Source organism: Scyliorhinus canicula, chromosome 4 (assembly GCF_902713615.1).
Source record: "Scyliorhinus canicula chromosome 4, sScyCan1.1, whole genome shotgun sequence".
NCBI lineage: Eukaryota > Metazoa > Chordata > Chondrichthyes > Carcharhiniformes > Scyliorhinidae > Scyliorhinus > Scyliorhinus canicula.
Window position 1 is genome coordinate 79648954 of NC_052149.1, and position 12962 is coordinate 79661915.

Here is a 12962-nt window from a genome sequence, read left to right on the forward strand (position 1 = left end):
CTATATCACCTCGCAATGGGGCAGCACAAAGCCTTCTAATTACCTGACGGCAGACAAGGAGAGAAGGAAAAGAAAGACTTGCATTTATTTGGTGTTTTTCACAACCACCAGACATCTCAAAGTGCTATACACGAAATCAAGTGCTTTTTGAACTGTAGTTACTATTATCATGTAGGAAACATGACAACCAACATGTGCACATAAACAGCAATGTGTTGATGACTGGATCATCTCTTTTTATTATGTTATTGAGGAATAGATATTTACTAGGATGCTGGGAATAATTTCCCTGCTCTTCTTCGAAATAGTGCCTTGGAATCTTTTGCATCCACCCATGCTGTCACATGGGGCTTAGGTTCAACATCTCATCTGAAAGACAGCACCTCTGAGAATCACGGGCTCCCTCAGTACTGAACAGTCGTGTCAACTTTGATTGTTGTGCTCAAGCCCTGGAGCCATTGAACAAACATTTGATGGGACATTGCTTCTTGGAAGTGAATGTAGTGTTGAAAGAAATTAATAATCTGACAAGAATTGTCAAGGTAAGAACGGTGTTCTGATTAACTCCTGAATTCATGCTACCTCCTTTCCCCACCATCCACTGTCTGCAACAATGAGTATGACCCAGTTCAATTGATACCCTTTATATCACAGTCACATATCCTGTATTATTGCTAAGTTCACAACTACAACTCACATCTCACACAAATACAGTAGCAGCTATTTAATAATAACTACATTAAGCTATCCTATTGGAAGACTCTCGCTAACAAACTTTGTTTTTTTTGCAGCTTCATGACACATGGTCGACTGCCAGTGGAGGAGGAGCAGGGAAACTACATAACCTTTCACCCGTTTAGGAAATGATGCTGACAATAACGGGTTGGTGAAGAATGGAAGCCGTGCCTCGAGCAATACTGGTGGACATGCCAAATAGGATTTCATGCCACCCCCAACCCACTCTTTATCACGAGCTGCTGATGCTTTTGGCATATACTCTTCTTACCCTCTGCTCTCACCACACCACAACCTAGCCCTAGTACACTTCTATTTTGAGCAGTTAGTCTGTGGAGGTTCCTCAGTCAGTGGAAAAATATGACGAGTGATGATGAAGATGTATTGTCCTTTGATTTTACTCTTGCAGCTACCACCTCAATTATGGTCATACCCAGAATTGGTAGGCTAGGTCAGAGGAGGACGGATCTGCATGTGGCAAGTCACAAGCCTGGTTGTTTGGCACCCCATTCACCACAATAAACATTCACTCCATCCACAACTGATGCACAATGACAGCGGTGTATTCAATCTACAAGGCGCACTGCACCAACTCACCAAGGCTCCTTAACAGCACCTTCCAAACCATGACATTTGCCACCCAGAAGGACAAGGGCAGAAGATGCATGGAACAGGGAACACCACCACCTGCAGGTTTTCTGCATGTAATCCTAATATATACCTCTGTTCCGTTACTGTCGCCGGGTCAAAATCCTGGAAATCTCTCCATCATCTCTATGCATGTACCTGCACAATATGGACTACAGTGACTGAAGCAGCAGTTCACCATCACCTTCTCAAGGGCAATTAAGGGTGGGCAATAAAAGCTGGCCTAGCCAGCGACACCCACAACACTTAAATTTAAAAAAAACTCAAGTTTACAAGAGTCAGGTAGCGGAAGAGGTTGCAACAGGTGTCAGCTCACGAGCAGTTATTCTCTGTTATTTGTTCTGCTGCAAATGACTCGGGTCCTGGCTTGAATGGACCAAATGTTCCATCCATCGTACGCAGAACATCGAGTCGCCTTAATCAGTGGCATTCACCATGAGCGTCCAGTTAACTCCATGAAAGAGGAACCTGCTGTCCTCTCGCAGCATAACTTTTTTAAAAATATAATCACTTATTGTCACAAGCAGGCTTACATTAACACTACAATGAAGTTACTGTGACAAGCCCCTCGTCGCCACATTCCGGCGCCTGTGTGGGGAGGCCGGTACGGGCCAAACCTTTTTCAACATTTGCCACTGTCAGTGCTCTTGCCTGTCAGCTCGCTGTATACTGCTGCATCTTGGTCTGAGATGATGCAAATTGCCGTCAGCCCTCTATGCTCAAAACTAGGTTCATGAGGGCAGCATGGTGGTGCAGTGGGTTAACACTGCCGCCTCACGGCGCAGGTTCGATCCCGGCTCTGGGTCACTGTACGTGTGGAGTTTTCACATTCTCCCTGTGTTTGCGTGAGTTTCGCCCCCACAGCCCAAAAATGTGCAATCTAGGTGGATTGGCCACATTAAATTGCCCCTTAATTGGAAAAAATGAATTGGGTACTCTAAATTTAAAGAAAAAGAACTAGGTTCATGGTTGCTATACAAAGCAACCTGCAGTCCCTTCAATTGAAGCTCTGCAGCCAACTTTCTCCCAAACTCCAACATCTGGGGAAACACCTCAAAGAAGCTTCAAGATTGGGAAAATAACCTGAAAGACAGGTATATGCATGTGTGATTCATTTTTGCATGGCCTGAGATTATTCATTTGATAAATTTAATTTTGAATTTGTATGTGATTTGCAGTCAATTGAAGGGGAAAAAGCAAGAAGGGTACAGTGGTAGCTATTGTAAGAAGAAATATATGAAACATGGGACTGCTCGTAAATCAGGACTCAATATTGTTGCCATTGGAACTGCTGAATCAGAGCTAGGGCAGAATGGAGCTCTCTTGATTGCTACCTCTCCTGAATTTGTTGGGATGCAAGTATTAATAAGGGCTCATTTCTCATGATGTGGAAATTGTGGAGTATGCAGCAGGTGACCGTAGGCTTTGACCTCCACTCAATGATGTACTGCAGGAATTTCTGAATAGTGCATACAGTGGAAGTGTTTTTTTTGAGGATGCCAGTTGTGTCATCAGGAAACGTGTCATCCAGCCAAATCCTTAAGCTCAATTATTCTTCTCTCCATCAACAGAGAAGGAAATATAAGTGTTTCTTTTTGTTTATAGAGCCTTGATACAGTAGTGCAGTGTATTGCAGATGGTGCAATGTTGCTTATGTTCCAATCTTGAGGAAGACCATTACCGTTTAAAAATATATCTGAACTCAGTTGTTAACTGAAAGAATTGCAACAAAAGATTTCACATTTTAAAACTTATTGTATAAGAATCTAACAAAACAAGTACTATTTATCTAACACTATATATCATAGATATCATAGAATTTACAGTGCAGAAGGAGGCCATTCGGCCCATCGAGTCTGCACCGGCTCTTGGAAAGAGCACCCTATCTAAGCCCACACCTCCACCCTAACCCATAGTTCAGTAACCCCACACAATACTACGGGAAATTTTGGTCACTTAGGGCAATTTAGCTTGGCCAATCCACCTAACCTGCACATCTTTGGACTGTGGGAAGAAACTGGAGCACCCGGAGGAAACCCACGCACACACGGGGAGAACGTGCAGACTCCACACAGACAGTGCCCAAGCCACGAATTGAACACGCGACCCTGGAGCAGTGAAGCAATTGTGCTAACCACTATGCTACCGTGCTGCCCATATATTTCATAGCTACTTAGATTATAAACCCAAAAATCTCAATGCATCACTTTCTGTTCGATATTTAATTCTATCCAAGAGCCCCTAAATGTTACAGGATCTTGAAAGGGTCTTCACTTCTCCTGGGACCAAATTAAGGTTTGGCCCATCTCTCAGAAATTCGGTTTGATTTTCCTCGGGTGTTCCTGCAGTTCTCCGACAGAGGAGATTTATTGGGGTCCTTTTACTAGCATTCGGCCAGGTGACGCTCCAACATTTTTTTAAGTGTCTCATGTTTATGTGGGCACTCCAACACAAACATGGGCTTCACTGCCTTCTTGTTCAGTAGCCTACAACATGACAACTTTCCTGTTTCCTGTTCCAGCTCCACAGGTAAACTGACTGTTTCAATGCTATTGCCAAGCTTACCAACTGTTTCTGAGACAAAACACCGATAAATCCAAAACAAAATATTGGATCCCTGAAACCTATCCCCATGATAACATTGCACACATGGGATGTCCCAGATAGAGATTTCAATAATCTATAATTCTCAAACATGTCATTTGATCTGAAAAGTATATGGAGACTTTAAGACCTTGCTTTGTTTACCAATTAATTTTCTTTGATTTGGGGAAATTACATGAATAACTCGCCCCTAATGAAGACAAGACAATTCTCAGATTTACTGTCTTCTGTTCTCCAGTTAAATGGTCCCACCTGTTGTTCTGGTCCTTCTAACTCTGACCTTGTAAGTATACATGGAAGAACATTTGTATAATATAGCAGCTAATGAATTCCAGAATTTCAATGACCTATTAAAAATGTAATTTCCAAAACATGTGAATCAGAAAATTAAATAATTTCCACCGTCCTTTTGTAGCCTGCAAACAGCCAAAGCATAAAAGTTGAAAGCAGTGACCTTGACAAATACAAGTAGTGCCCTTGTTTGAGGTTACAGTTGTAACTACAACAGCTGATATTGCTCATGCATTGCCCCTTAGTGAAGTTAAAGTAGAAGAAATGCTCCTGAGGGCCTCTATGGAAATGACCTCCTGCTGAGATCTATCCTCTCTCTTCTGGCAGATTATCTACTCTTTGCTGTCTTCCTTCATGCTCCCAGTCATGCTCTAGTTCCAGTAGAAAAAGATGTATGTAGTCTGTAAATCTATATATCTTTTAAAACACAATTTAATAATTAAAATGAAGTTTACTGTTTTAGATAATGAACTAAAAATTGGTTTGCCCTGTTTTTTGGGTGCTGGGGTTCATGATTCGCAACCTGCTTGCACTGGTTTCTTTGGGGGTGGACAGCAAGTAAATTTGATGCTGCTAAAAAATAACATTGATTGCAGCATACGGGCAAGTGGATTTTCAGCTGCTGGCTGCTTACGTGCTCACTAGGGGGATGCGACATTGCACTGATAACAGGTGGTGCACGCGACCTGCTCATAAAGGCAGACTGCCCCTTTTAAAGGGACGCTACACCAAATAATATTAGCCCAATTTAAAGCATGTAACCTGGAACACCAAGATAGAGAGGGATTCCAGATAACGAATACGCCACAGGAGACGTTGGTTGTCTAGATGGACAGGAGAAGAGAGACTATGGTTCATTGGGGAGCCGGATGCCCTCAAGAACCAGCCTCCGAAGGAAGTAGGAGCAGTGGTCAAGGAGGTCAATTCCAGCATCTGACCTTAAGGACCTGACTGTTGCCACAAAAAGACGAATAACCTCGAATGGAAAGCTTGGGGTGGTGAATGCATCTTCACATGTCATCTCTCACCCACCACACCATCAGCCCCTCATACTGCTCAATGCACAGCACCGGATCACTCACCCAGCAGCATCCCTGACACTCAGAATTCATACCTAACATCCAGATACCTATACTGCACCTCATGCTCACACCCATCACTTGCTGCGTTCACATATCTCCAGCTATACAGCTATATCCGGCAAATCATCCAAACACAGTTCAAACCAACCACTGACATTCTGCCCTCGCTTCCAGGAGAAGGTGGGGCACGATGAAGTGAGCAGAGCAGAACTGGTGGGGGACCAGAACACCTGCATAGAGGAGATGGCTGCCCACATCAGGGCCAGCTGCAACAGAACCATGTCATCCACCATGCTGAAAACGTGAGGATGGCGGCCTGTTCCTGCTCATGCCCCTTCTCAGCTCCCAGCTCACCCTCATCTTGAGCATGATGTGATGAACAAGCTGCTAAAGGTGTGACCATGGACCTCTTGCTTCCCACCCCACCCACTTGTCCTCACACCAAATTTCCTCTTCTGATTTGTTTGCTTTCAGACGCCCAAGAATTGCCCAAGGAACCAGAGGAAGAACAAGAGCGCAGCATTGATGAAGTTGCCTCGTCATTTGATATTGCATTCGCAGACACCTACTCAGATGCTTCTGCTGAGTTTGCATGTGGTGAGTCACTGGGCATGAGTGGGCTACAGCCACGCCAGCAGTAAAGGTGGTTCATTTGTCAGCTCGCCAGAGAGCAAGGTTGCAGATGTGTTCTGTGACAGAGAACTCTGGTGAGGACCTCAAGGAGGGGCCAGAAGGGAAAGTGCTGAGCATGCACACCAAAACACTGAGTACATTGACTGGAGTGCCGGCCAGCCTCCTGTTACTGTTGAGCAACATGGAGGAGTCCGGCTTCAGCTCAGCAGAGGACATCACACTCATCTTCAGCCTCAGCTCCATCTCCCTGTTGTCCTGCTGGCCCAGGAACACTGCAACTGCAGCCTCATATATGTTGTAGCTTTTGTGTGGACAGGTCACCTATTCCTTCACTGCCCTTGTGAGGGTGCGGCAACACCCCCTGTCAAGTCAAAGAACTCACCGCACACCTCCAAAAACTCCAAGGTGCAGCTTGACGTTTTGTAATAGCGGACCTTCTTCAAAATTGACTTGCTTGCAAGTTGGGTGTTTGGCCCCTCTTGCAGCTCAACACTTCTTTGTGGATTGACGCACAGATTTGTTGCCTGGATCTGTGTGACCTAACTTCAGAAGTCTGTTCTCACATCACCCATTGGGGCTGCATGTCGTCAGGATAGCACCCCGTCACTTACTTTCAATGCACATGGGGAACACCAAGATGGGCATGCTTCTCAAGATGGCATACCAGAGTCAGCTAGTGGTGCGGTGTGTACCTCCAGGAGGATGCTCATGTAGACGATAAAATTCACACCCAAAGTTTTTTTTATTCATTCACTGGATGAGAGCATTGCTGGCCGGCGGTTATTGCCCTTGAACTGAGTACTTGTTATGCTATTTCAGAAGCGCATTTTAAGATTCTACCACAATGCTCTGGGTTTTGAGGTACATGTAGACCAAACCAGGTAAGGATGGCAGATTTCCTTCTCTCACATGGTTTTTAATCGCAGATTTTTATTGAATTCGAATTTCATCATCTGCCTTTGTGGGGTTTGAACCCGAATCACCAGAGCATTAGCTGCCTCAGAATTAGTGGTCAACTGAAATTACCACGCGGCCACTGCTTCAAAATGTTCTGTGATCTATCGTTTGATCTAAATCCTTCAATTTAAATGATATCCCTATTATGTTATATTCCTATTATGGGCTGGCACAGTGGTTAGACCCAGGGTTGATTCTGACCTTGGGTGACTGTGTGGAGTTTGCACATTCTCCCTGTATCTGTGTGGGATTCCTCGGGGTGCTTTGGTTTCGTCCCACAGTATGCAATATGCAGGCTAGGTGGATGCTAAATTGCCCCTTAGTGTCCAAACGGTTAGGTGGGATTACAGCGTTACAGGAGTAGGGTGAGAGCATGGGCCTAGGTACAGTGTTCTTTCGGAGTGTCGGTGCAGACCCAATGAGCCCAATAGCCTCCTTTTGTACTAGAAGGATTCTATGTTCAAAGATCCAATGTTTGTAATTATAGCTATTCACGATCAAGGTGCAGACTAACATGCACCATCTGCTCCATGCCCCATTCCTGTTAAAATCTGTTTGTGCATTGTGTCTTAGGTGTAGCAGCAGCAGCAGGTGTTGGAGTCATCGCAGTAGCAGTCTCTGTGATTTATTTTGGGAACTTCATTGGTGTAAGTGCAGCTTAACTACTATGAATGACATTTTCTAAAATGCTATTTCATGTCTTTCTATATGAACCAATCATTTTGGTTTGCTAGGTCTTCCCTTGTTAATGTCAACAAAATCATGCTGTCTTCATACCTTCTGAAACTGAGCAGTACTTTGGCCCAGATATTTAGAGACCGGACCCACCCCCAAGATGCGTTCCAGTACGCTGCAGAAGTCCCTGAATGCACTGGTTGCAAGGGAATTGCCCAGGAAGTTTGAACTTCCTTTCTACCAGGGATCCTCCAGTAAAGTCTCCAACTAGTAGCTAGAGCCTGAAACTTCAGACAGTTACGAATTACTAACCTGAATAGTTACCCAGGAAACCTTAGAGAGAAAACCCTTAGTCTAACTCCTGGGCAACTATACAACCGACACCCCCAACTCTCTACTCGTCCCGCTGACTTTCAACCCAACCAGGGGGACATGGTGACGCAGTGGTTAGCACTGCTGCCTCACGGTGTCGAGGGCCCGGGTTCAATCCCAGCCCCGGGTCACTGTCCATGTGGAGTTTGCACATTCTCCCCGTGTCTGCATGGGTCTCACCCCCTAAATCCAAAGACGTGCAGGGTGGGTGAATTGGCTATGCTAAATTGTCCCTTAATTGGAAAAAAATAATTGGGTACTCATAATTTATTTTTAAAAATAACTTCCACCCCACCCTGACTTGACAACCACACCCCCCCAACCTGCCTAGTCCCTACCACATGACTCCCCCTACGCCTAAGTAACCCCCAACACATAACAAACCCGCCTTGATCTCCTAACTCCCTAACACTACAATTCCCCCTCCAGTCTGACCTGACTAGCTTTCACCTCTTTGCCCCCCCCCCCCCACACCACTCAAATTTACACCCCCATTCCTGACCAAACTGCTACTCCCAGGCCGCAACACAACCTGACTTGCCCCCGATTTGACAACCCCTTCCGAGCCAATAACACCCCAACCCACTCAGTGTCACCCTACCTACATCAGCCAACTCCATTCTACATAACTCTTCCACCCAGTCCCCGCCTCGCCCCACTGCCCCTTTGTTGGTCAGCACTACGAAGAAGCAGTTCAGGTGAAAACATGCACTATAAAGATCAATTTCTGAGTGTTTAATGTTATTTATACAAAACCAAGTTTGAGTTAATTATGTGGTAAATGAAACTCCCCTAAGAAATAACGAGATAACAATCTTTCTTCCTGTCTCCACACATGCTGACAACAAATTCTTTGTATGGAGAAAAATTAAGAAATAGCCAAAATGAGTATCTATCAAGGTCTCATCATAAATTTGCTTATTTTTGGAATGACACTGTTTCATTATAGAAAATGTATTATTTAATTTCCACTTCTAATGTATACATATTGCATGAAAACCTTAAAAATTGAGGAAAGATGACTAAAGTGAAGTTCCATTGCTTTTACTATGTTTGTACTATTACTTTCTCAGTTGATGGTATAACTGGACTGAAAGATCCAAGAACGGAACCTATGCTCAAAAGGACATAACTTTTTTTATAAAATGTGAAGGGACAGAGTCATGGGGCTGCTAAACAAAATACAATTTGCAAATCCTTGAAAGAAAAAAAGTCCCCAACCCACCACCAAAACCATTGGCTGTGTCCAATTCCTATAAATAGAAGACAAAAGGTCACCACCTCCAGTTGACCAGGGCCCACCCAAGTCAGCCATCAAACCCGTACGAAAGGTGATACAATTAAAATCATAGTTCTTGCCCCAGCCCCTTCCCATCAGTCCCCTTTCTCCAACACCCCCCCCCCCCCCCAACCTGAAAAAGCTTACCAGAAAAACAACTACCTCCTCTTTCCCCTCTCCCTACCAAACAAATGAGCTAGGCTCACTGAACCTTGTCCAACCAGGTCCAACAAGTCACAGTTCCTCCCTCAACTTCACTCCTGTTTACCAGCTAAAGTTTTACAGCTAGCAAATGTAAACCCCCTTATTAAAAGCCGCACGCCGCTTCGCCAACTCTGCTCTGACATCCTGGAATATCCGGATGATGCTTCCTTCCCAGCTCAAGTCTCAATTCACTTTGGCCCATTGCAGAACCCACTCCTTCTCCTGGAAGCTGTGGGATCTAATAATCACCGCCTGCAGTAGCTCATTCGCCTGAGACTTCTGCCAGAGTACTCGGTGGACCCAATCCAACTCTGGAGGGGACATTCACCCATCTCCCCTCCATAACCCCATGATTCTGAGGTTCTATCTCCTCGACCTGTTCTCCAAGTCAGCTACCTTTGCCCTCAGAGTCTTATTTTTTTCCTCCACCAGCAGCATCCCAGCTTCCAAGAGGTGATTCGATCAGCTTGCCATGACAAGGCTGGCTCCACATCCTTCAACACCGATCCATGCTCCTACGTTTTTCCCCAGCTTTTCCCAAACTGGGGCAAGTGCCTCCTCAATTAACCACTTAAGGATTTCCAACCTCACCGTGCCTGCTCATCAAAATGCTAACCAAACTGTTTTTCAAACCGCTGCGCATCACCTCCGTCAGTGTTTCCACCATGATATGAACAGACACACCCAATGCCGGACCCACCACCTTCCTTCCTGAGCTTTGCGGGCATTCTTCCTGCCACCACCCATCTTCATAGATTTCGACATATTTTCACCGACAAATTCCTTATCTCATACGATAGGCCAGTTTAAAATCCATGACAACCGGGTTTAAAAAGTCCAAAAACCAAAGACCATGGTGGTAGCTACCTTCTGTGCACTCATCGCCTCCCTGTCGATACCAGCTTACAAGTACATTTTAATCTACAGTAGCCTCACTAACAGTCTCTGTTCTCCCTCCATAGATGCTGTCAGACCCGCTGAGATTTTCCAGCATTTTCTGTTTATGTTGCCACTTAAAATTATATCTCATTTCTAATATTTACCAAGACAAATATAATTCCCTTAAAGCTACCTTTGCTTTCCTAACAGTACCGTAATCCTCCCTCCAACCTTAATTCTCACCTCTGTGCTTAATGTAGAATCTTAACTTGTAAATACAGAAATGCTATCTGTAAAGTCATCTTGACATCAAAACATGAAAATTGGACTGGGGTAGCCATTTGGCCCCTCGAGATGCTCTGCCATTTACTATGATCATCGAGATGTAACAAGCAAAATGGATAATGGGGATCCTGTAGATGTAGTATATCTGGACTTCCGCAAGGCGTTAGATAAGGTGCCACACAGAAGGTTAATTCACAAGGTGAAATCACATGGGATTAGGGGTAACTTATTAGCTTGGATAAAAGACTGGCTGACGGACAGGAGACAGAGAGTCGGGATAAATGGGTCTTTTTTCTGGATGGCAAGATGTAACTCGTGGGGTGCCACAGGCTTCGACCCTTGGGCTGGGCCCTAGCTATTTACAATCTATATTAACAAATTGGATACAGGGTTAGAAGGTTCTGTAGCCAAATTTGCAGATGACACAAAAATAGGTGAGCACAGTAAGAAGTCTTACAACACCACGTTAAAGTCCAACATGTTTGTTTCAAACACTAGCTTTCGGAGCACTGCTCCTTCCTCAGGTCATTCACCTGAGGAAGGAGCAGAGCTCCGAAAGCTAGTGTTTGAAACAAACATGTTGGACTTTAACGTGGTGTTGTAAGACTTCTTACTGTGCTCACCCCAGTCCAACGCTGGCATCTCCACATCACAAAAATAGGTGGGACAGTAAGTTGCAATGAGGAAATAAGAACCTTACAAATGGATATAGATAGGTGAGGCGAGTGAGCCAAAATGTGGCAGATGGAGTTTAACGTTGAAAAGTGTGAGGTCATGTACTTTGGTCGAAAAATGGAAAGGCAACTTATTATGTAAGTGGGAAGACACTTCAGGGTGCTCCGATGCAGAGGGATCGGGGTGTCCTCGTGCATGAGTCACAGAAAACGAGCATGCAGGGGCAGCAGATAATAAGGAAAGCAAATGGAATGTTGGCATTTATAGGAAAAAGAAGTGAGTGTAAATATAAGGAAGTATTGTTGAAAGATACAAGGCATTCTTGAGACCTCACCTGGAGTATTGTGCACAGTTTTGGTCCCTTTATTTGAGGAAAGATGTAGTGGCATTGGAGGCAGTTCAGAGGAGGTTCACTAAATTGATTCCAGGGATGAGGGGTTTGTCGTATGAGGAGAGATTGAACAGTTTTGGCCTATCTCCGCTAGAGTTTACAAGAAAGAGGGGATATTAAATTGAAGTTTACAAGATGCTAAAAGGTATGGAGAATGTAAATGAGGAGCAGATGCTTCCTCTTGTGGGACATTCTAAAATGAGAGGTCATAATCTTAGAATAAGAGGTTGCAAATTTAAAACCGATTTGAGGAGAAACTACTCCCAAAGGGTTGTGAATATGTGGAATTCACTACCCCAGAGTGCAGTGGATGCAGGGTCAGTGAGGAAATGTAAGGAGGAGTTGGACAGATTTTTAATTGGTAATGGGTTGAAGGTTATGGAGAACAAGCAGGACAGTGGCGTTGAGGCCAGAATGGGATCAACCATGATCACATTGGCAGTGTTTAGGCTCGGGAGGCTAAATTGCCTACTCCTGTTCAATTGCAAATTCCTCGTATGTTCCCTGGTAGTGGAGTCTCAGTCATAGGCGCACCCCTTACTGGCCAGCATTACCATTCGCACTGCTTGGAATAGCATCAGTCTCTGATAGCAAAAGGTACAGAGGCTACAACAGGACCGCAGCTGATGCAATGACTATCATTACTCCCCCTGCTTCCCACCAGTTATACTGCATTTTTGCCATCTGGCCTGATGACTGACTGAGTCATCCAATCTCCTGGCCTTTCCAATGGCCAGTCCCCTGCGCCCCTCCTCTCATGATTGTTTGACGGCTTTCTTGCATAAACACTTTGCTAGTTGTCAGGGCCCTTTCCACGGCTCCCCAGATGAAGTCTCCCACAGTAAAGGAGTTTACGATCTCTAAGCAGAAAGCACTCTAGAGGCACTCTAATCCTTCATATATGTACCTTGTTTTGGCCATCAGAAAGCACCACTGTAGAAAAGATTTGGGCTGCCATGAATGCTCCTGTAGGGGAGAGATTAACTGACACTTCGATGGCAGAATCATTGCTGATGGGTTTCAGGATATTGCAGGAGCAAAGGATGCAATGCTGATTCGATATCACATTGTCGTGTTATCACCAGTAGGGTGTTACACCCAGAATTGTATATCCATGGAATCCTACTCTGTACACCCACCCATCTTTCTTCACACCCAGGAATTTATATCTAAATCTATACTCAGAAATCGCAATGCGTCTCCTTGCCCCCAATTATGGGCTGTATAAGTACTAATTCCTGTTGTTCCTTCT

At 44.7% G+C, this 12962-nt stretch overlaps 1 protein-coding gene across 12 annotated transcripts in view; it reads left to right on the plus strand.

Annotated features, from left to right (window-relative positions):
- The window catches only part of odr4 (odr-4 GPCR localization factor homolog), a 171213-nt gene that overhangs the window by 143689 nt on the left and 14562 nt on the right, over nucleotides 1-12962 (plus strand). For 11 of the 12 annotated variants that reach the window (XM_038794585.1, XM_038794588.1, XM_038794575.1 and 8 more), the window contains 2 exons: nucleotides 5835-5957; nucleotides 7524-7597. In XM_038794585.1, the coding sequence (XP_038650513.1) occupies nucleotides 5835-5957; nucleotides 7524-7597 (197 nt within the window). The remainder of the gene's footprint in view (nucleotides 1-5834; nucleotides 5958-7523; nucleotides 7598-12962) is intronic. The other variant, XM_038794586.1, reaches the window with a different exon arrangement.